Source organism: Oryza sativa, chromosome 6 (genome assembly GCF_034140825.1).
Source record: "Oryza sativa Japonica Group chromosome 6, ASM3414082v1".
Classification (NCBI taxonomy): domain Eukaryota; kingdom Viridiplantae; phylum Streptophyta; class Magnoliopsida; order Poales; family Poaceae; genus Oryza; species Oryza sativa.
This window is the reverse complement of record NC_089040.1, coordinates 24399326-24425469: the sequence shown is the minus strand read 5'-3', so window position 1 is coordinate 24425469 and position 26144 is coordinate 24399326. Positions and strand designations below refer to the sequence as shown.

The window sequence follows — 26144 nt, the reverse complement described above, 5'->3', positions numbered from 1 at the left end:
TTGATCCCTCTGATCCTGTTCTGGATCCAATGTGGAGACAAGGTATGTTCGTCATTCCTTTCATGACTCGTTTAGGAATAACCAATTCGTGGGGTGGTTGGAGTATTTCAGGAGGAACTGTAACGAATCCGGGTATTTGGAGTTATGAAGGCGTGGCAGGGGCGCATATTGTGTTTTCTGGCTTGTGTTTCTTGGCAGCTATCTGGCATTGGGTATATTGGGACCTCGAAATATTCTGTGATGAGCGGACGGGAAAACCTTCTTTGGATTTGCCCAAGATCTTTGGAATTCATTTATTTCTTGCAGGGGTGGCTTGCTTTGGCTTTGGCGCATTTCATGTAACGGGTTTGTATGGTCCTGGGATATGGGTGTCTGATCCTTATGGACTAACTGGAAAAGTACAAGCTGTAAATCCGGCGTGGGGTGCAGAAGGTTTTGATCCTTTTGTTCCGGGGGGAATAGCTTCTCATCATATTGCTGCGGGTACATTGGGCATATTAGCGGGCCTATTCCATCTTAGTGTCCGTCCACCTCAACGTCTATACAAAGGATTACGTATGGGCAATATTGAAACTGTACTTTCCAGTAGTATCGCTGCTGTTTTTTTTGCAGCTTTCGTAGTTGCCGGAACTATGTGGTATGGGTCAGCAACTACCCCAATTGAATTGTTTGGGCCTACTCGTTATCAGTGGGATCAGGGATACTTTCAACAAGAAATATATCGAAGAGTTAGTGATGGGTTAGCCGAAAATCTCAGTTTATCAGAAGCTTGGTCTAAAATTCCCGAAAAATTAGCCTTTTATGATTATATTGGTAATAATCCGGCAAAGGGGGGATTATTCAGAGCAGGCTCAATGGACAATGGGGATGGAATAGCTGTTGGATGGTTAGGACATCCTATCTTTAGAGATAAAGAAGGGCGCGAACTTTTTGTACGCCGTATGCCTACTTTTTTTGAAACATTTCCGGTTGTTTTGGTAGATGAAGAGGGAATTGTGAGAGCGGACGTTCCTTTTAGAAGAGCAGAATCCAAATACAGTGTTGAACAAGTAGGCATAACGGTGGAGTTCTATGGTGGCGAACTTAATGGAGTAAGTTATTCTAATCCTGCTACTGTAAAAAAATATGCGAGGCGTTCCCAATTAGGGGAAATTTTTGAATTAGATCGGGCTACTTTGAAATCAGATGGTGTTTTTCGCAGCAGTCCAAGGGGTTGGTTCACTTTTGGTCATACTACCTTTGCTTTGCTCTTCTTTTTCGGACACATTTGGCATGGGGCTAGAACCTTGTTCCGAGATGTTTTTGCTGGTATTGATCCAGACTTGGATGCTCAAGTGGAATTTGGAACATTCCAAAAAGTCGGAGATCCAACTACGAGGAGACAGCCAGTCTGAGGCCGCATTGCTTTGGTATCTTTCACCTCTCTTTTTTGATTTGACATGGGAAACATCTCCCATCCCTTCTTTGACTCTTTTTCCTTTTTTATACGGGAAATGATCCCAAATGACAAATGAATAGGTGTGGAAGTTATAATTGTAAATAAACCACGATCGAATCTATGGAAGCATTGGTTTATACGTTCCTTTTAGTTTCGACTTTAGGGATAATTTTTTTCGCTATCTTCTTCCGAGAACCACCTAAGGTTCCGACTAAAAAAGTGAAATAATTTAATTGAAGTAAGAAGTCTCCCCATCTGGGAGACTTCTTACTTCAATTAGTCCCCGTGTTCTTCGAATGGATCTCTTAATTGTTGAGAGGGTTGCCCAAACGCGGTATATAAGGCATACCCAGTAAAGCTTACAAGTAAACCAGATATGGAGATGGCGACTAAAGTTGTTGTTTCCACTTTTATAGAATTTCAAGATTACAATGGATCTACGAAAAGATCGTGTATTTACAACTACAACGGAATAGTATACAAAGTCAACACAAATCATTAAATGGAATTTATGGCTACACAAACCGTTGAAGATAGTTCTAGACCTGGACCAAGACAAACTCGCGTAGGTAATTTATTGAAACCCTTGAATTCAGAATATGGGAAAGTAGCTCCGGGTTGGGGGACTACTCCTTTTATGGGGGTCGCAATGGCTTTATTCGCGGTATTCCTATCTATTATTTTAGAAATTTATAATTCTTCCGTTTTACTGGACGGAATTTTAATGAATTAGGTTTCTACTAACGAAAACTACGAAGTCATAGTTTTTCCATCCAAAAGAGCCTTTCTACTTTAAGCTCTACATTTCTAGACATTCTGGTAGTTCGACCGTGGAATTTTTTGGTTTCGGTATCTCTGGAATATGAGTGTGTGACTTGTTAGAATTTGTTCCTATTGATAATACATAGAAAGCACCTGTTATCTCTATCAAGATGATTCTAATTCGTCGGATATTATTTGTTCTAGTATCTGGAACACGAAATAGATAGAGTGGATCAAGAAAAAAAAATGAAACTATGATTCATATTAACTATTCAGACCTCGCAACCAGACTGAAAAAAATTCAAGTAGTTCTTAATAAAAATAAAAAAAGAAAATTTCTTCCTTCCAATTTTGTTTGCCCAAAAAACAACTTTTTTTCTCTCGATTTTGTCGAGTCATTACACCGATTCAATAAATGATCATCAAGCGGTTCTTATTCGAAGAACCCTTGCCTTTTGTTTAGCTTGAGACTCAATCATCGTGGCTCTAGTATGAATCTAAGGTTTTAATTGAACTGATTCATAGGATCGCAACAAGATAATTTCTACCAGAAAACTACTCCAATTTTTGCTTTATTTATTTATCTAGTAAAACAAGAGTAAATCTGCATTACGCACAAAAAAAAGAAATCCAAAATAGGGAAGAGAAAAATCAAGAGGCCTCTAATGATCAACATTTGGGAAAGAAAGATAGACGAGCCAACTTGAGATTTTTTGGCATTATCATCACAAAGAAGAAATTCTGGATTTTTCTTATTTCATATCTTCAAGGCAAATCGACCCAACCCAGTGGCTGATGAAGTTTTGAACCTTTTTTCTAATATCCGTTGAAAATTTGTGTGTTTCTGTTTGAGCCGTACGAGATGAAATTCTCATATACGGTTCTCGGAGGGGGGTTTAGGTTAGTTACCTATCTCAATAAAGTATATGATTGGTTTGAGGAACGTCTTGAGATTCAGGCAATTGCAGTTGAGATTCAGGCAATTGCAGATGATATAACTAGTAAATATGTTCCTCCTCATGTCAACATATTTTATTGTTTAGGGGGAATTACACTTACTTGTTTTCTAGTACAAGTTGCTACCGGTTTTGCTATGACTTTTTACTATCGCCCAACCGTTACAGAGGCTTTTTCCTCGGTTCAATACATAATGACCGAGGCCAACTTTGGTTGGTTAATCCGATCAGTTCATCGATGGTCAGCAAGTATGATGGTTCTAATGATGATCCTGCACGTATTTCGTGTGTATCTCACAGGTGGGTTTAAAAAACCCCGCGAATTAACTTGGGTCACTGGTGTGGTTTTAGCTGTATTAACTGCATCGTTTGGTGTAACTGGTTATTCTTTACCTTGGGATCAAATTGGTTATTGGGCAGTCAAAATTGTGACAGGTGTGCCTAACGCGATTCCAGTAATAGGATCACCTTTAGTGGAGTTATTACGTGGAAGTGCTAGTGTGGGTCAATCCACTTTGACTCATTTTTATAGTTTACATACCTTTGTACTTCCTCTGCTTACTGCCGTATTTATGTTAATGCACTTTCTAATGATACGTAAGCAAGGTATTTCGGGCCCTTTATAAGGAAGGCATCTCATAGAGAGTTCTAATTCTCATATATCATATCGGGTAGGTTGTGGTATTTCATTGCTACAAACATGGGTTATTCTAAAATAAGACATGTCATTTAGATACTTCTCTTCAACTCCGAACTATTGTGATGCAAATAATACAAATAGTTGAAGTTAATTTTACGAAAGAAAAGAAGGCGGATTATGGGAGTGTGCGACTTGAATTATTGATTTGGCCATGCAGATAGAGAGTTGGATCTGCCACATTAGAATTCACGACCAAAGGTGTCTCCATATCCAATCAACACGTAAGTCCCCTGTCTAGTAAGGATAGGCTGGTTCACTTGAGGAGAATATTTTCTATGATCATAACTCAACCATGTCATCCATGAAGAGGCTCCGTAAGATCCCATAGAGTAGAAATGGAATAAGTCATGTGACATGATCCAATTCTCTATTTATTACACTTACTTTTTATTATAGTATGGAAATGCATTCATTTTCTTTGCATCGATTGCGATCTGCAATACTATCGGAGTAAAAGAAGGGATCTAAGGAAGAACGTAGGCTAAACTTTTTGATTTTTTATTAGTAACAAGTAAATACTTTGTTTGGACGTAAGAAACTTGCAATATTGGGGGGATAAATACCAACTAATCAAGAGACGCGAGACAATCCACAAAGCAATTGATCATGATCAAATTTGTAAGCCCACTTGGATATTGAGCATTTACCCATAAGAGTAGGATTCTTTTCAATGAATAGTTGTAGGTGCAACTTCGGAAAATAGAATCTGATAAAGCTTTTCTTACTTAGAGCCATTGAGCCATTATATACCTTATTCTATTATGGATCTTCTACGGTTTTATTTCTTTCATTCTTGCTCGAGCCGGATGATGAAAAATTCTCATGTCCGGTTCCTTTGGGGGCTGGATCTTAAAGAATTCACCTATCCCAATAACAAAGAAACCTGACTTAAACGATCCTGTATTAAGAGCAAAATTAGCTAAAGGGATGGGACATAATTATTACGGGGAACCCGCGTGGCCCAACGATCTTTTATATATTTTTCCAGTAGTAATTCTAGGTACTATTGCATGTAATGTAGGTTTAGCGGTTCTCGAGCCGTCAATCATTGGTGAACCGGCGGATCCGTTTGCAACTCCTCTGGAAATATTACCCGAGTGGTACTTCTTTCCCGTGTTTCAAATACTCCGTACAGTACCTAATAAGTTATTGGGCGTTCTCTTAATGGTTTCTGTGCTGACGGGCTTATTGACAGTACCTTTTCTAGAGAATGTCAATAAATTCCAAATTCCATTTCGTCGCCCAGTAGCTACAACCGTTTTTTTAATCGGTACTGCAGTAGCTCTTTGGTTAGGTATTGGAGCAACATTACCCATTGAAAAATCCTTAACTTTAGGTCTTTTTTAGGGATTTTTCAGTTTGATTCATTCAATCGTGAAGTACCGTGCATAGGTATCTAGGAAATAGTTACTTCCAAGTGAATCTTCCCTAGATACCTATAATCTATTTTATTATGATCCATTTCGCGAAAATATAGATTGTCCCAAAGATGCAAAATTGTTTTCTTTTTTCTTTTTATTCTAACTCGAAAAAGAAGAAGAGGAAAAAATTGCAATGGATTTAAAACTAGAACTTATTCTTAGGTAAATCCATTGGGAGATGCTTCTCTAGAGTGTCCCATATCTGTTTTCCATCTTGCATACAAAAACTGTCAATTCTCATCAGATCTTCTTCCGTCTTACTCAAAAGGTCCAATAGTGTATGGATATTGGCCCTTTTGAGACAATTATACGTTCTAGAAGGCAGTTCTAATTGATCAATAAAAATACAATTCAATGGAATTCTTTTTTTGTTTTTCTTTAGATTAGTTAATCTTTTTTGAAAGCTTAAAAGGGGGGAAGTAAACCTGTTTTTATTTTCTTGGAAACGAGTACCCTCTTCCTCCGTGTGAAGAAAAGGAAGAAATAAATCAATCAAATTACGAGAAGCCTCATAAAGCGCTTCCTTAGGGGTTAAACTTCCATTGGTCCATATTTCTAGAAAAAGTATCTCATATTTTGCATTTCCATTCCCACAAGCAAAAATACTATAATTCACATTTCGAACAGGCATGGATACAGCATCTATAGGATAACTTCCATCTTGAGTGTTCTTTCTGACTTCCGTGTGATATCCGCGATCTCTCTTGATCCATAACTCAATATGGAAATCCGTGGGTTCTGTCAAGTTAGCTATAGGTTGTGTCGTATCAACGATTTCTACGGAAGGCGGTAAGATAATATCTTGGGCAGTTATGTATCTAGGACCTTTGACGCAAATTGATGCGGTTCTAACTCCATAGAGATTACTTCTCAATACAATTTCTTTCAAATTTAGTAAAATTTCTTGTACCGATTCTTCAATACCTGCTATTGTAGAATATTCGTGCGGCACGCTCCCAAATTTTGCATGTGTGATACATGTTCCTTCTGTTTCTCCAAGTAAAGCTCTTCGCAAGGCAATACCAACGGTATCCACTTGACCTTTTCTAAGCGGGGACAGAATGAAACGACCATAATAAAGACGCTTATTATCTACTCTTGATTCAACACACTTCCACTGTAGTGTTTGAGTGGATCCTGCTACATCCTCTCGAACCATATAGACTAGTATTATTATTTGATCATTGAATCGTTTATTTCTCTTGAAAGGGGTTTAATTCTTTTACAGACATCTTTTTTTAGGAGGTCGACACCCATTATGCGGCATAGGTGTTACATCGCGTATACAACTTAATCGTACACTACTTTTAGCAATGGCTCGTAATGCGGCATCTCTTCCACTACCAGCACCCTTTACCATAACTTCTGCTCGTTGCAAACCCACTGTACGAATAGCATCTACAGTTGTTCTTTGACCAGCATAGGGTGATCCTTTTCTTGAGCTTTTGAATCCACAAGTACCCGCGGAGGACCAGAAAACCACCCGACCTTGCGGATCTGTAACAGTTATAATAGTATTGTTGAAACTAGCTTGAACATGAATAACTCCTTTTGTTATTCTACGTGCACTCTTCCGTAAACTAAAACGCGCATCCCTACGCAAACCAATACGTACTTTCCTACGTGAACCAATTTTTGGTATAGCTTTTGTCATATTTTATTATCTCATAAATATGAGTTAGAAATAACAAAAAGAAAAAAAGATACAAAGATATCCGTTTCAGGGTAAAATATATCCTTTACTTGAATTTTTTTATTTGGAATTTGGACATTTTCGCGGGTACTTTTTTTTTACTTTTTAGAAAGTCAAGTTCTTTTTTCGAAAGATTACCCCTGTCTTTGTTTATGCTTCGGATTGGAACAAATGACTCTAATTCGTCCACGCCTACGAATCAGTCGACATTTTGTACAAATTTTACGAACAGAAGCTCTTATTTTCATATTTCCGTATTCCTTTCTTAAACTATGAATTTACTCTTTTGGAAAAAATAAGTCTCTTTGTTTGAATTTTAGAACTTTGAATGTTTTACCCTAGAAAAAAAAAGAAAAACCTAACCCTTTGAATCTTTGGTATCCTTCAAATCTTCGGTATCCTTCGAGTCTTCGGTACGCTTCGAATCCTTATGGGGAAGTCTATAAATTATACGCCCCTTGCTTGAATCATAACGACTTACTTCAATTTTGACCCTATCCCCCATCAGTATTCGTATAGAACTAGACCGGATCTTTCATAAAATATAGCCCAGGATGATGGTGTCATTCTCTAGGCGAACACGGAACATTCCGTTGGGTAGGGCTTCCATAACTAAACCCTCGAAAGTAATTTTTGCTTCTCTCGGGTTTTTTTTTCTCTCCTATTTTTCTTTTCTGTCATATTTTTTTCTCCTATTTTTCTTTTTTTATTTTCAAATAAAAAACGTTGTATTTTTGTTTGAAAAATAGGAAGTTCAAGATAGAATTTGGGTACTATAACTATAGGTGGGGCGATTACCGCTATAGGCGGGGCGATTACCATATATAACATAAAACTTCTCCCCCAATTCTGTTTAGTCGAGCTTCTCGATCTGTCATTATACCTCGAGAAGTAGAAAGAATAGCAATTCCCATTCCGCCCAAAACCTTAGGAATTCCTTGATAGTTGGCATAAATTCGTAAGCTAGGTCGGCTGATACGCTTTAAAAAGGTTCTAGTTCTATATATTCCCTTTCTAGTCTTTCTCTTTTGATGTCGCAAAGTTGAAACCAAGAAATATCTATTACTTTCCTGATGTTTCCGAACACTTTCAATAAAACCCTCTCGTAGAAGTATTTTAACAATGTTTTTGGTAATATTTGTAGATACTACCCGAACAGTTCCTTTTTTATTCATGTCCGCGTTTCTTATAGAGGTTAGTAAATCAGCAATAGTGTCCTTGCCCATAAGACTCTAATTCTAGGTTCCTCCTAATTTTTCTATAATCAACATGTTCTCTTTTTTCTTTTCGTTTTGGATTCTAAAGCATATACGTGAAACACAATCTACTAATTTTTTATTTGATCTATATCTTGTCTACTAGTATTTATAATACTTCAGGAGCTAATGAAACTATTTTAGTAAAATTCAATTCTCTCAATTCCTCGGCGATCGTGCCAAAAACGTGAGTTCCTTTTGGATTTCCTTTTTGATCAATGATAACCGCTGCATTGTCGTCATAGCGTATTATTATACCGTCTTCGCATTTGAACTCTTTACATGTACGTACAATTACAGCTCGAATTACTTCGGATCTTTCTAGAGGCATTTGGGGCACTGCGTCTTTGATTACAGCAACAATAACATCACCAATACGAGCATATCGCTGATTACTAGCAGCTCCTATGACTCGAATACACATCAATTTTCGAGCTCCACTGTTATCTGCTACATTTAAAAGGGTCTGAGGTTGAATCATATTATTTTGATTTCAATTTGTTATTTCAATGCAAAAGGATGAAAGAAATATTGTCTTTCCAGAAAGAAGAACCTGGTTTTTTATTTTCAATACTACTTTTTTGGGGGGGTTATATTTCTAACCGAAGAAATTGACTTCGTATGGGCATTTTGCTGGCAGCTATGGAAATAGCTGCTCTAGCTACAGTTTCGGATACTCCGCCCATTTCATAAAGTATTCGACCTGGTTTAACAACGGCTACCCAATATTCGGGGGATCCCTTTCCCGAACCCATACGTGTTTCGGTCGGTCTTATTGTAACCGGTTTGTCGGGAAATATACGTACCCAGATTTTTCCACCACGACGTGCATATCGTGTCATTGCTCTTCGTCCTGCTTCTATCTGCCTCGCCGTAATCCAAGTGGGTTCAAGTGCTTGAAGAGCATATCTACCAAAACAAATACAATTGCCTCGGTAGGATTTTCCCTTCATTCTTCCTCTATGTTGTTTACGAAATCTGGTTCTTTTGGGGTTTTAGTCGATGGTTCTCTCTTAGTTCCATCTCTACTGCAAAACTGGACATGAGAGTTTCTTCTCATCCAGCTCCTCGCGAATCAAATGTGTGCAAATTTCTCTAATTCCACAATATTCTAAAATATTACGGATAGATACACATTAATAGGAAAGGTTAGGGTTTTTAATATTGAATTTATTAAAATACTAAAATATATAGTCAAGAAAGAGGATCTAGAATATATCTAGATGTGTATGTTTATTTATCTATATTCTATATTTAATGTAATTCTTTTTTTTATCTCCTTTTTTTTATTTTACTCTTATTGAATCGCGGTAAAGTATTCTAATTCAATAAAAATTTCGCGGGCGAATATTTACTCTTTCCTGTCTTATTTGTTAATTCATAACCTTATCGAATAAGACAATTTTTTTGGTTTGTTCCGCCATCCCACCCAATGAAGTATTGGGATTCTTTTCAAGAAAATCCTATCCAGTAATAGGTTCTGTCGTTCCCACTGCTTCTCCTTTAATGGTTAGGTTTGAATCTCGCAATGGAGCTTCCAAAAAATTTCTTTCCGAGTCAATTTCTCACTTTTATTAACTCGGGACGCTCTTTGTTATTCCTTGAAATTTGTATTTCTCGTTTCAATCAAATTACGATTTCGAATTCTCTGTTATTTTTATTATATTGATGCTTTATCACATTGCTTTTTATGATGTAATTCATAGACCATACATATTGGAATCCTATATCTTTCTTATTTCTCTTCCTTCTTTCTATCATCCTTCCTTTTATCTACATCCCCTTTAGTTTTGCTTCACAACTTAGAATCCTATTTTTTTAAAGAAAAAATTGCAGTTGCTACACGTATATGATAGATTTACTCATTTATGATAGATGTATTTATTCATATAGTGACTGTTTCTTAGTTAGGATCTCAACAATACGAAGCAATAGGTTGGTTATTAGTTCATTTTCTATAATTACATAGTAGGGTTCATTCTATTTTTTTTATCCCCTTTTTGAACCCTAAAAAAAACTAACGAGTCACACACTAAGCATAGCAATTTTATTAAAAGATTTCTCAATTTTCATTAAATCTTATAGAAAGAGGTAGAATTTCTTCTTTTTTTCAGGGATTTTAGGGAAAATAAGGCTCTTGTCATTTTTTATTCTATTACTGAACAGAATGGGAAGACAGGGTTGGTTATTCTTCGTCTACGAATATCCAAATTTTAACTCCTAATACTCCATAGATAGTTCGAAGTACTCCAACTCAACACTAACCCAAGTGGTCTGAAGTAACCGGTTGTTCCAACAAAGGGTGTCAAAGTTGTCCCCGCAAAAAAAAAGGGGGGGGGGTCAAAGTTGGAGGCAATGCTTTAAGATGTGTTGTTTGGTCACTTGGTGTGACATGAAAGAATCCTAGTAAGGATCTTAACTGACGGATCTTCAAACCCTGGCCTATTCTGTATGTTCTTATCATCTTATGTTACTTGGAGATGTGGGGAAGAGGAAGAAAGACAGAAGAGACGTGTTACAGCCAGGCATGTCACTGGGAATGAGGGTGGCTAGGTGGGGGTTATTCCTTTTGTTCTAAACAGTTTCATTTTGTTCATTTCACTTTTGTTATACACAAACATTTTTCATATGGACTAGAATTACCATGTAATATAGTGACCTTTTCGGTATTTACATTCTCCTATCATTTCATCCATGCATCTTCCTAATTTTTTTCACCTGCATAATGCAAAAGCTAAGTGAGCATAATGCAAAAAATTAAAACATGGATGACAAAAGGCATGACGGATCTATGGGAATAACTAAGTTGCACGATACATTTAGATACATAAATTGTTTCTACATTTTTTTTACATGTAGAATACAAAGCTTTTTTAGAGGAAATAACATGCAGCTTTAAAATACTACCAAACCACGCAAAATGCTTTATGAACAATTACTTTACCTTGCTATGATGCTCCGAAAGCTCCAATGCTAAGTGTCTATATGTTGCAGAAATGTGTTGTAGACAGTGAAGACTACTACTCCAGCGTGAAGTCGTTTAACCATATCAGCACCTCATTCCTCTTTTGATAAGGAAGAACATAAGAGAGTTTCCGAATTAAAAAAGATAACAATGAATGTAAAACTGAAAAAAAGGAACTGGAAATGTAAAACTGAAAAAAGAATGAACTGGAATTTTGGGAAAGGAAGCATGATGATAAAATATCAACTTTCCAACACTTAATCATAAAATAAACCTCATTAGTTAGTCTTAGGATCATTATAGTGAAGTACATCAAAAAAATCACATGTCAGCTTAAACAATAAGGGACAGCCCAAAAGGAAACATACCATTATAAAGCTCTGTGTTCTAGGATCATTGTAGCGTGCAAGCAAACAACCATGTTGAGGCTTCAACACATCTTTGAGTAATTGGGAGCGCAGCTCCTTTTCTTTCTGGATCACAATTTCCTCTTTTGGTCTCCCACTGAATTTTTTCACTGCAGCAATGCCACCTTCTACCTTTCGCAAGTTGACAGCTTCCGTGTTTGGAGCTGGTAAGCTGATTGAACAAGATTACTACTATTAGTAATAGAAATAAATCCATAAGACTACTTTTAGTTTAATTTTGCACAGCTGTCCAAAATCAATGCTTTAAACCGCACTGTCAGTAACTGAAATCCTGCATTGCACAAGATAGACCTGTCCAAGTCTTTGTTCATCGGCAAAACTATCTGGATGGATACATCTGAGAGTTTGTCATCAGAAGCCTGAGTGAAGACAGGTGTAGTCATTGCAATCGTTTCTGAAGAAGCATTCTTGCCAAAAATATACCTACATTTACAAGCGCTTATAAGTAATCAGTACTAGGATTACAGGGTTAAATATCTACTGTAACAGAAAAATAACTCACCCAGTTACATTATTAAAACCTGATGATCCGGTTAGTTTATCTCCTTTTGCTTCAACTATTAAGAATGGTGGATAACTCCTAATCTGCAAAAAAGAATTTATGTTCATGATTTCATCTTAAACATTCTGCAGAGAAGTAACAGCTATAAATTAGATGTTCTGAGTTCTGACTACTATAGAGATCACATTAGCAAAGATTATACACTGGCAAAAATCAAGTAAAATAATTCGGATACTTATCAGTATGGTTAATTCATATGAAGCATGGATCATGAGAATATGGCAGTGCTGTTACTTCAGAACAGATATAAAATGAATTCCTAAAGTTAATACCTCATAGTTTGCCGTCCTTTTCAGGATAAGGTACTTTGGTGTTTCTATATCAGGGGTCTTGTAAATCCGTAGCTGTGCAGAATCAAAAGATCTAGCTCAAACATTTGTTTGACAAATTATAAGAAAAATGTAGAGTCATGACAAATGACCTGCTTGAAGACATCCCCCAGTCCTTCAAAAGAAAAATATTCATTATTCTGTATTGAGTCCCAAATATCCTGCACTTCAGCATATTGGGAAGTTATAATAATATTTAATGATTACTTGGGTAAACTTATTTAGTGTGTTGGAGTTCTCTGTATGTACAAAATCTCTCCAACACTCTGCTGGGAAGCATAGTATCCTTAATCTTCTATTTACAAAAATGCACACTAAACGGGGGGAAAAAAACAAATAAGTAAGAACCAGGAACTCTACGGCACATCACAGCAAGTGCAATTATTAAGAGTATTGTAAACTTTATCAAGTGTGGACTATGGAAGCTAAGTATTGTTTTGCCGGCCCATCAATAAATAGTCCCACAAGCTTCCTGAAAAGCTAAAATTTAGTATCAAATTGAATTAGGACTATGAAGCATTGCATTATAGGAGGAACTGTATCCGGTGGAGAATTGCAACAATAAAAAGTTATTTGACATAGCTAAACATAAGTATGCAACTAAAGCTTGTCTGAAAGCTTTGTCAGGAACTCCCTGATCTCATCTCTCGAAATCTTACTCCAGACTGACTGCTTACTAATGCTCTTGATAAAAGAAACCGTACTCTTTTAAGACTTTAACTTCTAAGCTGCATATGCTTAATATATATGCTTCATCTCAGAGGTCTCGAATGTCGCAAGCAGGAGACCTATGGTTCTAACATATAGTAGACTCTGTAAGACGTGATCCATACATATGATTCAGGGGATTAAAATACCACTAATTCATTTCATGAACAATAAAAGAAAATCTTAACGTACATTAATTCGAAGAAACAAATGTTCCAAAAGCTGCAGTGTCAAGCAAGAATGCTAACCACGTGGCTACAGAACTTGAGATTCTGAGGGTTGACGCCCATGATCGAGAGGCCAGTGAAGACCAGCTCCGGCTTCCACGGCAGTAGAACGAACTTCATCACCATGGTCCACCTCGTGGTGATCTCGTACGGCCCTGTCTAAAAACCCCACCACCCATCCAGTCACGAGTTCTTCGCAAAATGCGCTGCAAATCTGTTACGATTGAAATTGGGAAATGCAGTGCGGGGTAGCAGCTCAACCTGCTCGACGTGGTGGAGGTAGAAGTCGGGACGGAAGAGGAGCTTGAGGAGGCGGATGTTGAGGAGGTAGCCGTCGATGGTGTCGTGGCGGGTGATGGGGTCGCGGAAGCGGACGCGGTCGTCGTACGCCGAGCGGTCGACGCCGACGTCGTCGAACAGGTGGGGGAGGTCCTCCCGCAGGAACTCCGCCAGCCTCTCCGCCTCCGCCGCCGGCAGCCCGCCCTTCTCCTCCTCCGCCGCCGCGGGGGCTACCGCCTGTACCGCGAGGCGGGGCCTCCGCCCCCTGGAGGATAGGGAGTGCGCTGCGGCGGGTTTCCGCTGCCGGAGAGAGGCGGCGGCGGCCGGCGCCGGTGGTGGGAGGATGAGGAGGCGGGAGAGGAGGGATGTGGCCGCCATTGATGCCGTTTGTTCTCTCTCTCTCTCCCTTTCCTCCTGCGTCTCCTTTTTCCCGTTGGATTTTTGCGATTTTTTATTGGTTTTTGAATTTTCGTGAATTCTGCGGCGTGTTAAAATTTGAGCCAGGAGATTTTCTTTTTGTCGTGTTTAAACATGATAGGGGCTTTGTAAATTTTGTTTTGTAGCCATAGAATCGGAAGGTAGCAGATACTACCAGAAAGCTTATTACGAACAAACAAGACGAAAGGTCTAATGTGTTGGTTTATGTCAAGATTTTGCATGAAGGAATTCATCCGAATTTCGAATTCTCATTAAAGAACGCAATAAACTTTGTATATTTAACAACAAAGGCTTACTCCAAATGGATCAATTTTCAAAATAAACAAGAAACGATGTCTGTAACTCTTTTTATGAAGAAAAAACCCTACAAGCATGGCGAGTCCAACATAACTTTTTGTGAGTTGTGATATCATGACATGAATAGCAGCAAGAGGAACACAGGCAAACGAGTCAACATTTACAGTCCTGACTCCCACAAGTCAGATTAGCATTCTACAGACAGGCTAACAGCATACATCAGGATTAGATTTACAGTGGTTAAATATGTTAATTGGTCATTGTCAGTACAGGGTAGGCTTGCCCATGGTGGCACAGCAAAATTACATCTCATTTCCATCCTTTAATAAAAGATACCTGGAACAATCTCTCAAATGCTTTTACTCATGGTGGCACAGCAAAATTACGCCTCATTTCCATCCTTTAGTAAAAGATATCTGGAACAATCTCTCAAATGCTTCACAAGATAACCACTGCTATCTACTGTCAACCTGCTGCAGGTCATCGTCAGTCAGTTTTTCTCCAAGACACTTGATTTCCATGAAGGCTTTGCGGAGTATTTCCTTTGCAACTCTGAAGTTATCTGCTGATACAGCTCCCTTCTCTGCACATTTGATAGCATCATGAATGAGATCATTATACCTTGAAGTTGAAGAATCCATGTAGCAATTTCCATTCTCAAGATTATGCCCAATTAATTCTGGCCCAGTCTTTGCCCTCTTTGTCCATCGCTTCGCGATGCATGTCTCCGGAAGCACCATGATTCCAGCTAAGATGAAAACTCCAAGCACATGCCTGCACAATATTGCTGAGAAAGCGTACCTGCAGCAATCGCACCAAGCCTTCTTCTCGGCAACATTGTAGAAAACAGTGTGCCTTGTTGGAGGATCATCTCTGTCAACATAGTACTTGGAGTAAGGTCCATCCTGATGAACCTTAACAGCATAATGCTGCAATGCTTCAAACAACTCCGTTTGGAATATTTCAAACACGGCATTGGTGTAGATGCTCCTTGCTTGTTTTTCCAAGGCTATATTGGTTTTCAGGATCTGTTCCGGATGAGATGAACCAAGATCTTTCTGAGTTTCATGTACATACAAATTGTCTATGTGTTGGTCAAATTTAGTGGTAAATTCATCGAGAGGAACTCTTGTGCTGAAGTTATTCCTAAAAAACCTACCGATTGTTTCTCCTCTCTGGGTCAATGTCAATTCTGCAAAGAAGGAGCTTGTTGTCAGGTATGCAGGAACCCATCTGTGTCTTGCTTCAAATATTGATCGCAACCAACTGTTCTCCCTCAGGCCATATTTGTCAAGAATAGTACCCCAGAACATATCAAAAGCAACCTCAGTATAACACTCGTTGATGCATCTTCTGAGCTCATCATGGAGATTGGGAAATCTCACGTAGTCGTCAGACAACTTCTTCTTGCATCTAGACAAAATTCGCCATCTACAAAGACGATGGAAACACTGAGGAAATACTTTTGCAACTGCTGATGCAATTGCTTTGCCTTCATCAGTTGTAAAGGAAAACGGCAACCGTCTACCCACTGCTGTCAGCCATGTCTCAAATAGCCAGGTATATGAAGATTCTGTCCTATCCAAAACAAGTGCACAACCAAAAGGAACAGTATCACCATGGTGATTCACACCCGTGAAAGCTGCAAAGGGTAACATATTCTCATTTTTACTATAAGTAGTGTCAAAATAAACAGCATCCCCAAAGTATGTGTATGACATTCTGGCTCTAGCATCAGCCCAAACTGCATTGCTAACACAGTTCTTACTGTCAACTTGTATGGAGTAGAAAAAACCAGAGTTCTCCGACTGCATTCTCTTCAAGTAGTTGAAAAGGCCTTGCGCATCTGTATCTCCAAACACATTCCGGCGCAGCTCCTGCAATTGATTATCATGCTCTGCGCACTTTCCAGAGAGGCGACGGAGCTGGACCTCCCGCACCCTGTCTGGGCTAAGAATCACATGAGTATGCTCCAGGACCAACTTTGTGATGACCCATTTTTCCGGACCCCTCCTCACCACTTCCATCATCGCTGGACAGCCATCCCTTATCGAGAGCCGCTTCCTCTTTTTCTTGTCGCTAGGCTCGGCATCCTTCTTCTTGTGATGTCCCTCTTTCAGGCACACAAAACGCTTCATGATAAGTAGCTCAACACCCTTCCTCCGCTCGCTGCGCGACCGGGCGACGCGGATGCCGAACCCAAGGCGCAGCGCATACGCATTGTAGAATGCCCGTGCAGCTCCATCGGACTCAAACTCCATGCCTAGGCATGGGTCATCGTTTGTGCCCAACCCATCAGCAGCCATCAGCCGACCGTTGCCAACAGACGACGGACGGGGAAGGATGCTACGCATCTCAGAAGGCATCAGACCTGTTCCTTGATCAGTATTGCTGGTGCCTGTATCATCCTCAACATCCATGTAACCTTCAACCAGCTCATCATCCTCACTTGATGTATACTCCATTGAAAAGCTCTACAAACTCAAATGAAAAGGAGAATTTCTCTTGCGACGAAGCAGGGGGCGGATCCAACTTGGGAACCCCCAAATTTTGGGGGAAACAAACAATAAACTGTTACTTGTATTAAGGTTAAGGCTCTGAAATAGCTTCTTCCAGATCTAGAAGAGAAGCTAGGGTTAACGAACGAACGTGAGCAAATTGCAGACAGAAATTGTCCCGGTGGGGTGGGAGAGAGAGAGATGAATCAGAAAGAGGCTCACCAGGACGACGCGAGCTCGGGGACGGCGGCCGAGCTGGTGGACGACGCTAATGGAGACGGCGGCGGACGAGCTCGGGTACGGTGGTAGAGGTGGCGGCGGCGGCGGCGGTCGCGGACGAGCGTAAAACGGATGGGCAGACGGATGGATGGAGTGAAACGAAGGAATTCGCTCTCCCGTGGCAGGTTCCAAAGTTACACACGAATTGGATCATAGGGCCGCGAATTGAGTGGCATATACTGATATTCCACGTATATCTCAATATTTTTAGGCTGTGTTTAGATCCAGATGTAAAGTTTTGGCGTATTACATCGGATATACGGACACACATTTAAAGTATTAAACACAGTCTAATAATAAAACAAATTATAGAATCCACCTGTAAACCGCGAGACGAATTTATTAAGCCTAATTAATCTGTCATTAGCAAATGTTTACTGTAGCACCATATTGTCAAATCATGACACAATTAGGCTTAGAAGATTCGTCTCGCAATTTACATGTAATCTGTATAATTAGTTTTTTCTATATTTAATGCTCCATACATATGTCCAAACATTCGATATGATAGGGCGTAAAATTTTGCCAGGTATCTAAACAGGGCCTTACTATGCTATTTTTTATGATGACTGGTGGCCCATATATCAGAAAAACATTAACAAACTCAGTTAGAGATTGTGTCGACAACAAACTTCTCAGACCACCCGCGACCACTAACTACAGCTCCACGCACCACCACCAGCGCTCTTTCTCTATGAGCCACCACCGTTTCTCCTCTCCGCCTTTGCATGCGTAGCTGCACCCTATAGTTATAGCCATGTCTTTTCTCCTCCCCTATCGCCATGCACACTATTGTCATCGTCGTCGTTGAGGTTGGGATTGTTGGGCTTGCAAAGACTTAGGGAGGCATGAACCAACCTTACAAAAAACGGAGATGCTAGATCTGGGTTGTTTATTGCTGGATCTAGCGATCACTAACTGTTAGAGGGAAAAAGAAAATGGAGGGAGAGAGAGTTAGTGTGCGGAGTAATTCCGTAATTCTTTTGTTGTTTTTTTATTTTCTATATGTTTATGTTAATTTGGACTAATATTTTTCTCTCATAATTAAATAGATAATAAATCACTTTTCCATATTTCTCATATAAAATGTGAATAGTGCACTATATAATTTGAAAATTATATTATAAGTATATATAATTTAATGTGTAAGAAATGGAATTATAGTATAAGATTTAACTTTTTCTAAACATGTCGCACCATAGTAGATAGGTAGTTAAGGGAACAAATAGAAAGAATCCATTATGTGTCACTGATTTTATCCATGTTCTACAATATGTCACTGGGTTTGTCAAATTCTCATATGTCATCACAATTTTCTTAACTTCTATAATATACCATCATTGTCTAGTTAGCCTCCGTTAGATTTTTATCATAATGACAGAAATACCCCTGAACGAAAACTTCCAAAATTTTGGTCAAAACTTCCAAATATCATATTGGAATTTTCGGCCAAATTTTGGAAATTTTCGTCCCAAAGATTTTTCAATCATTAGGGAAAAATTATACATAACTAACCTCAGGAAGCAAGCAGAGAAGTCCACATATCAATGCGCAGTAATCTAAACCCGCGGAGCTGAGGGAGGACTCTGCTGGCCGCCGCCAGATGGCGCAAACAGTTTAATCGGAGGCGGCGGAGCTCGGGACGTAGCAGGGGGAGCTACGGCGAACAGCTGAACTCGCGGAGGTAGGGAAAAAGAGAACTAACGGACACGGCCGAGATGGAGGCGTGGAGCCTCACCGCAGGCGGCGCCGACGAGGGCAAGGAGGCAGAGGAAGCTGTGGAGGGGGAGAGGGGAGGTTTCGGCTAGGTCGATGGGACAAGAATTTGGGAATGTAGCCAGATAAGGAAGGGAAAGGGAGGAGAGATCCAACGGTTGCTGGAGTGCCATGTAAGTGGAGGCCCATGTAAGATCTGTAATGACAAAAGACCATGTAAGATCTGGTCGTGTAAGAGTTCTCGCCGTGCGTATTAACTAAGCCGTGTAATCGGAAATTGACTTTTCCAACTTTACGGCTGGGGGCTAGGATCAGTGCTTATTCAACCAAGGCAGGTCAAGGGTCCAAGAGCCTTATCCTCCGAGAATGATTCTCCGATGACAAGGCTGGGGGCTAGGGAGAGTGTATGACTCTACAAACTGACTGATCGGAGTCGGTAAGAGAGAAGACACTCATATACAAAACACTGGTCTGTACATTCAATTCATTAGTCTGTCATATTATAATATGTCACCCTTTGAGCATTCGCTTGGGGGCTATTTCTATCTAATATTCTTTTCTGAGTATTGATTTCAGGAAAATTATATTCGACATTGACGAAGGCTCCATGTCTCTATGGTTCTACACCAAGATCGACTAAGGCGAGTACGACCAATGTTGACAAGGCTCTGTCGCAGACTCTACGCCTTCTCGATCGCTCGAGAACGATTGCTGGATCTCGACAAGGAATGCGGAATGAAGAAATGATGTACCCGCCGAGATAAAATTTCTTGACTTTAATCCAAATTCTCGATTACAGCAAGACGGGAAACTTAGTCGTACGCTCTGTACTTTCTCGGTCAACATCAAAGATTGACTTAGACAAACCCTTTCGGTGCCCGCACGAAGCTGACAAAGGAAGTCTAACGTTATATCTGAACTCACCGAAAACGTTCACATGAGCTCGATAATAGTTACTCCAAAGTCTGCGCGCAATTGAGAATATGAATTCGTTCATTTGCATTGAAGTCGGGGGCTACTGTCAGGGTTATGGATACCACATACCTAATAGTAGTTGACTAAATCTCGGCAGGACCCACCACATACCATGTCCTATACGGAAACAGCCTACGGATATAGGAGGGAGTTCCGGATAAGGAAAGACAACCAGAGTTCTATATGGAAACGACAAGGACTACTCGGATTGTATTCATATTGGTTTCCCTAGTTCTACTTGGACAAGGGGACACCTATGGATATAAATATAAGCCCCCTAGGAGGACAGGGGGACACACACCCACCATGGAGGATCAACACGATCAACACGATCGACCCCCACCATGAGACGATCAACACCCACCACGAGACAATCAACTCCCAACACAATCAACATAGAAGCCTACATACGCCAAGACAAGCCGCCGGATATCGACATCAGAGATACGCCTGGATCGACCCTATCCGGTACCTTCAGAGGCCGGCCGTAGGGATCTAGCACTGTCTCTGATTCCGTCGGGCGCGAGCTCGAGGAGGAAGGCTACCCTGTTGTCGACTACGAGTCAGACCTTCAGACCGCCATGTCGACAACAGTTAGATAGGCCACCCCACATATTGTACTGGTGTGATTATGGTGAATAAAAAGCAACATTGGCTCCGGCCAACAGGATGTAGGGCTATTACCTGATAGCTCAGGGGCCCGAACCTGTATAAAAATCATCGTCTCCATCTCTTTTACCTCAGTCTCGCGTATACCCTAGCACCGACGATCCCCATACTGTCCAAATACCGTAGTCGAGACATCAAACGTTGACAGTTGCACGATGCTCTACCAAGTATATCGGAATTGTTTCACTAAGTAGATCGAAAATATTTCATTCGTTTAAATCGGGCGTTGTTTCACCTTATATAAAAACAATGTTTCAGCAAATAGCGAAAGAATGTTTCAGTTCACTATAACATTAGATCTATACATATGCCACTGCAAATAAAAAATGAAACGAATTCCCTTAATAAAGGGTTTCCAAAATATGTGGGTAATTTGTTGTAAAAGAATATTTTAATATCAGATCTATATATAGTAAAACATTGTGAGTACACTGGGTGAAACATTTTCTTGAGACATGTGGTGGGGCCAGGGGAACGTGCGCATGATCCTGCTCCACCTCCCGCCGGTTGCCCGGGCCTGAGCATTTTCGGAAATGAACGGTTCCTATGAGAAGAAAAATAAAATTAAATTAACGGTTTTTGGTGAAATTTACAACAAACTTCTTATTGAAAATAGTACAGATTTCATTTATTCCAAACAGGGCAGGAGCTAAAAATTTGAAATTTCGGTAAAGAAAACCTATGATAGAGATAGCCATTTCTTTCTTTATATAAAAATTCACAAAAATACATTTATTAGATCACTCAATGGTTGGCGCGCCACTGAAATACGGCATGCTGCTCTGCCGCAGCTGCGAAATCTCCTCCTCCGTCGCCGTCCTCGCGTCGAACCCCTCCCCGTCCCCGGCGCTGCCCATGCCCAGGCCCTGCTTGAGCCGTCCGAGCCTGCGCGCGTGCAGCACCTGCGCCGCCACGACCGGCCGCCGCGCTGCCTCGTACTCGGCCAGCGCCCGCCGCGGCGTCGACGTCGGCTCGGCGTTGCCATCGCCGCCCCACCTCGCGAGGCAGCAGCCGAGCACGCGGGCGTCGAGGATGGACATGTTGGTGCTCCTCAGCCCGTGCGGGGTGGTCGGGTGCGCCGCGTCGCCGACCAGCGCCACCCGCCCTCCCGCCCACGACAGCCCGGGCAGCGGCTCGGCGTCGTAGATCACGTTCACGAACGGCTCCGCCGTCTCGCCGATCAGCCGCGCCAGCTCGGGGCACCACACGCGCTCGGCTTCCTCCTTCATCTCGCTCACCGTGGCCTCGTTCACCTTCATCGTCACCGAGCTCCCCTGCAACACCAAACGGAACCAAATCACATCGGAAAAGGAGGGATAAACACACTGATTTATTTCTCATCGATTGACAATTACCATGAGCTCTGGTTCATCGCCATTGATGTACCAGAGCCAGTTGAGCCGGTTCTTGGGCAGCTCGTAGAGCACAGCGTGCGTCTTGTATGCCAGGTCGAAGTAGAGGCAGTTGCCGAGCTCTGGGTAGGCCCTCCGGATGTCGACCATGGTGGTGCACCCCTCCTTCCCGGAGAAATCGAAGACGCCACGCCATGCACAGTATCCAGAGTACCTACATTATTGAAAAATAATCAGAAAATCGAAAACAATCTTAGCTAAGTTTGCCCATTTTGACATGATATTATATTGAAATACTGAAAAACTCAGCTAATATTTTCCTTTCATTAATGGAAGAAAAACACACGCACACACCATCACGACTCATGCACCACACTATCGTCCACGAATGCGCCCGAAAACACACGTTGAAAGAGATGAAAGGCAATCGTAAATCCTTAATATCACTAAGGCTGTTCCTTAGGATGAAAGAGAGAAGAAATCCCTCGTTACGTTTTCCGAACCACTAAATCATACGTTTTTTTAAAAAAGATAATTTTAAAAAGTTATTTTTTAAAAAAAAATATATTAACCTATTTTTTAAGTTTTAAAAAATTAATACTTAATTAATCATATGATAATGGCTCATCCCATTTTATATACTTTTTTAAAAAAATCTCTTCTCTCAAACACACCCAAAATCTTAGGAATGGCAGTATTGCTCATAGGTTTGGGTATCCGCGGATAACTTTTTTTTTTTTTGCCTGTGGGCACGCCCGATCCGATACCCGCGAACTTAGTAGGCGCGCGCGGGTTTTTCCTGTGGGTAAACCATGCCCGACCTGAAAATTTTTTAGCCCATATATATTTTTCAGGCCTTAAATAGTTTTATCTCCTCACATGGCCTAATAGTCCATTTGACCCCTTTGTATGCAATATATATATTCACTAAATGAAACCCTAGCATAGAAATCCCCAAATCACAAACCTTATACTCCTCACTGCTATCTCTCACTCCCTCAGTCTTCTACTCTTCTCCAGTGTCTACACTAGGCGGCGGCGGTGGTGCACGGGAAGGGAGCTTGGCCACATGACGTGGAGGTGCAAGGGCGCAAGCGACGGCTGGCGGTGCGGTGATGGCTAGCGACGTGGCAGCACACGGGACTAGGAGGTGGCTGGCAACGCGAACCCATCGGGCATGCCGACATGGGGTTTTGTCCAATAGACTTTGCGGCGTGAGTCGAGCGTGGGCACGTGGGTCTCAGGCCGGGCTTGGATTCACTCTGCTAAGTATGTTTCATATTTTTATATTCCCAATTAGAGTTGTAAGAAAATTATATGGCACGATAATTAGTAGTAGTACCCAACTCGAGGAGGTGGAGAAGGTGCGAGTGTTATTCAAAATCGGAGGGAGCAGCTAAATTGAAAAAAAAAATCATGCGACTAAACAATAATACTACTACCAGTAAACAATTCAGTAGTCTAGAACCTCTGGCTGACCTCAGCTTGAGTTCGGGGAGGAATCGCCGGCGGATCGCCGACGTGCAGCCATCCGCCGCGACGAGCAAATCCCCGGCGACCTCCACCGTCTCCCCGGTGCGCAGCACGCGGGCCGTCACCACGACCCCGCCATCTCCGTCCCCTTCCGGCGCCATCTCGAACGACACGAACTGGTGGCCCCAGAGCACGGTCACGCCGGCCGGCAGCGCCTCGTGCAGCCGCCGGTGCAGGTCGCCCCAGTGCGCCGCCCTGAAGCCGAACCCCTCGTCCCTCGTCAGCGTCCTCCCCGCCTTCGTCTCGCCGTCCGTCGCCCTGTTCTGCGCGCGCGCCGCGCTCACGGGTGGGTCAAGGCAAGGGGAAGGGAGGAGGAGGAGGCCGGCGGATTTACAGGGGGGAGCTTAGCTTACCAGGTCGACGGCGAGCGGCAGCGTGGCGGCGTCGAGGCGCCCGGGGATCCAGCGGGCGAGCGTCTCCATGGACTGCGCGTCGAGCCCCAGCCCGGCGCCCGTGCCGCTCCCGGCCCCCGGCGCCGCCGCCTTCTCCACCACCACCGCCTCCCACCCCGCCTCCGCCACCGCGTGCGCGCATGCCAGCCCCGCCACGCTCCCTCCCACCACCACCGCCACTCGCTTCCCCACCATCTCGAGACTCGAGAGAGAGGCACACACACAAACACCTACCCTTCTCTCCCGTGAGGCTGTGACTTTCCGCTCTCTATATAGGAAAAGATTCCCCCCCCACGTCTTGGCCGCGTCGCGTCGCCGCCACCCACCCCGCGCGATGGCAATGGCGGCGGCGAGGAGGGGCCACGGGATGCCGCTCTGGGAGTGCAACGTGCTGATCAGGACGCTGGCGAGGCGGGGGAGCTTCGCGCGCGTCATGGCGGTGTACTACGACCTCCGCGCGCGGGGACTCGTGGCGGACAGCTTCACCTACCCGTTCGTGCTCAGGGCCGTCGGGGTCCTCAAGCTGTCGGTCGAGGGGCGCAAGGCGCACGCGGCCGCTGTCAAGACCGGGTTCCGGTGGGACGCCTACACCGGGAGCTCGCTGATGGAGATGTACACGATGCTGGGGCGCGTGGACATCGCGCGGAAGGTGTTCGACGAAATGCCGAGTAGGGCGCTGGTGCTGTGGAACATGATGGTCAGGTGCTACATCAGGTGCGGGTGGTACTCGGCGGCAGTTGCTTTGTCTGAACAGATGGAGAGAAGCGGTGTCACACCTGACAGGGTGACGTTGGTGACGGCGGTGACGGCGTGCTCTAGAGCAAGGGACCTGAGCTTGGGAAGGAGGATTCATGTGTACATGGATAACGTCTTCGGTTTCAATCTGCCAGTTGCAAATGCTCTGCTGGACATGTACACGAAGAATGATTGCTTGGAAGAGGCGGTGAAATTGTTCGAGCAAATGCCTGCGAGGAACATAATTTCTTGGACCATACTTGTGTCGGGATATGGCCTTGCTGGGCAGCTGGACAAGGCCAGAGTGCTCTTCAACCAGTGCAAAGAGAAGGATCTAATTCTGTGGACTGCAATGATCAATGCGTGTGTGCAACACGGATGCTTCGAGGAGGCGCTGACATTGTTCCGAGATATGCAGATGCAACGGGTTGAGCCAGACAGGTTCACTGTTGTCACTCTCCTGACATGCTGTGCCAATCTTGGCGCTCTTGATCAAGGTGAATGGATTCACCAGTATGCTGAACAAAGGAAAATGAAGATCGATGCAGTCCTAGGCACCGCATTGATTGACATGTATTCTAAATGTGGGCACATTGAGAAGTCTCTAGAGGTCTTCTGGCGAATGCAAGGCAGAGATGCCACAGCTTGGACTGCCATCATCTGTGGGCTGGCCACAAATGGTCAGGCTGGTAGAGCTCTTGAACTGTTTCAAGATATGCAGAGAAGTAAAGTTAAGCCCGACGGTGTTACGTTTATTGGGGTGCTAAGTGCATGCTGCCATGGTGGCTTGGTTGATGAAGGCCGGAAGCAGTTCCATGCAATGAGGGAGGTTTATCAGATAGAACCAAGAGTTGAACACTATAGCTGCCTTGTGAACCTCCTAGGTCGTGCTGGTCTACTAGATGAAGCTGAGAGGTTGATCGGTGACGTTCCAATTAACAAGGATGCTATGCCACTGTTTGGTGCACTCCTCACTGCTTGCAAGGCTCATGGGAATGTTGAGATGAGTGAACGGTTAACCAAACGAATCTGTGAGCAAGATTCCCAAATTACTGATGTGAATTTGCTCATGTCTAATGTATATGCAACAGCAAGTAGATGGGAGGATGTGATAAGGGTACGGGGCAAGATGGCACACCCTACTGTCAAGAAGAATGCAGGGTGTAGCTTGATTGAGGTGAAGGGGTACTGAGGAGTTGTTGAAGCATATAATGCTTGGACAAAGGAATTGTTGAAGCATCCATTAGTTTGACTGGACCAACAGAAGCATGATCAATCACTGGAAGCCGTTTCATTAGCAATTTTGAAGAACCTTGTCTGAACAGACATTCGAGTGATCAGGCTTGTACAGTTAGTTAATTTGAGGACTACTGAACTTCAGCTAGCTTGTTTCAGGCTTGTAGCAGAGCTGGATTTTTTTTACTCTTGCCAGGAAATGGAACACGGTTCTGCAGATGAAAAAACAAGGTTAGACACCAATGCCAGTAGTATTTTTTTTTCTGTTGTTGCCTATGCCTATCAGTGCAGATGATTATA

General features: G+C 42.4%; 4 protein-coding genes across 6 annotated transcripts; 1 reads left to right on the top strand and 3 right to left on the bottom strand.

Annotated features, from left to right (window-relative positions):
* Positions 1-10793: 10793 nt before the first annotated feature.
* On the bottom strand, positions 10794-14190 carry LOC4341438 (uncharacterized). 2 transcript variants are annotated; one of them, XR_001546370.3, is made up of 9 exons: positions 13707-14190; positions 13467-13604; positions 12603-12671; positions 12454-12525; positions 12122-12204; positions 11911-12042; positions 11560-11770; positions 11171-11291; positions 10794-10944 (listed from the first exon to the last, which is right to left on the bottom strand). XR_001546370.3 is itself a non-coding variant. In XM_015785592.3 (8 exons), exons 1-8 carry the CDS (start codon positions 14100-14102, stop codon positions 11247-11249), a joined length of 1146 nt encoding a protein of 381 aa, XP_015641078.1. In that variant the 5' UTR covers positions 14103-14182; the 3' UTR covers positions 11166-11246. The 2 variants fall into 2 exon arrangements, 1 of the variants encoding a protein (XP_015641078.1); XM_015785592.3 differs by lacking the exon at positions 10794-10944 and having other exon boundaries at positions 11166-11291; positions 13707-14182.
* A 347-nt stretch (positions 14191-14537) lies between these two features.
* LOC4341437 (protein FAR1-RELATED SEQUENCE 5) lies at positions 14538-17336 on the bottom strand. The gene is made up of 2 exons (XM_015785746.3): positions 17180-17336; positions 14538-17077 (listed from the first exon to the last, which is right to left on the bottom strand). Exon 2 carries the CDS (start codon positions 16922-16924, stop codon positions 14915-14917), a length of 2010 nt encoding a protein of 669 aa, XP_015641232.1. The 5' UTR covers positions 16925-17077; positions 17180-17336; the 3' UTR covers positions 14538-14914.
* Positions 17337-20858: 3522 nt separating this feature from the next.
* On the bottom strand, positions 20859-24117 carry LOC4341436 (uncharacterized). 2 transcript variants are annotated; one of them, XM_026026251.2, is made up of 5 exons: positions 23835-24117; positions 23428-23744; positions 21952-22162; positions 21327-21870; positions 20859-21140 (listed from the first exon to the last, which is right to left on the bottom strand). In XM_026026251.2, the coding sequence occupies exons 1-4, from the start codon at positions 24066-24068 to the stop codon at positions 21337-21339; spliced, it is 1296 nt and encodes a 431-aa protein (XP_025882036.1). In that variant the 5' UTR covers positions 24069-24117; the 3' UTR covers positions 20859-21140; positions 21327-21336. The 2 variants fall into 2 exon arrangements, with proteins under 2 accessions (XP_025882036.1, XP_015643804.1); XM_015788318.3 differs by lacking the exon at positions 20859-21140 and having other exon boundaries at positions 21142-21870.
* Positions 24118-24213: 96 nt separating this feature from the next.
* Positions 24214-25800, top strand: LOC4341435 (pentatricopeptide repeat-containing protein At1g31430). Its single transcript, XM_026026250.2, has one exon. It carries the CDS (start codon positions 24214-24216, stop codon positions 25798-25800), a length of 1587 nt encoding a protein of 528 aa, XP_025882035.2.
* Positions 25801-26144: the final 344 nt, after the last annotated feature.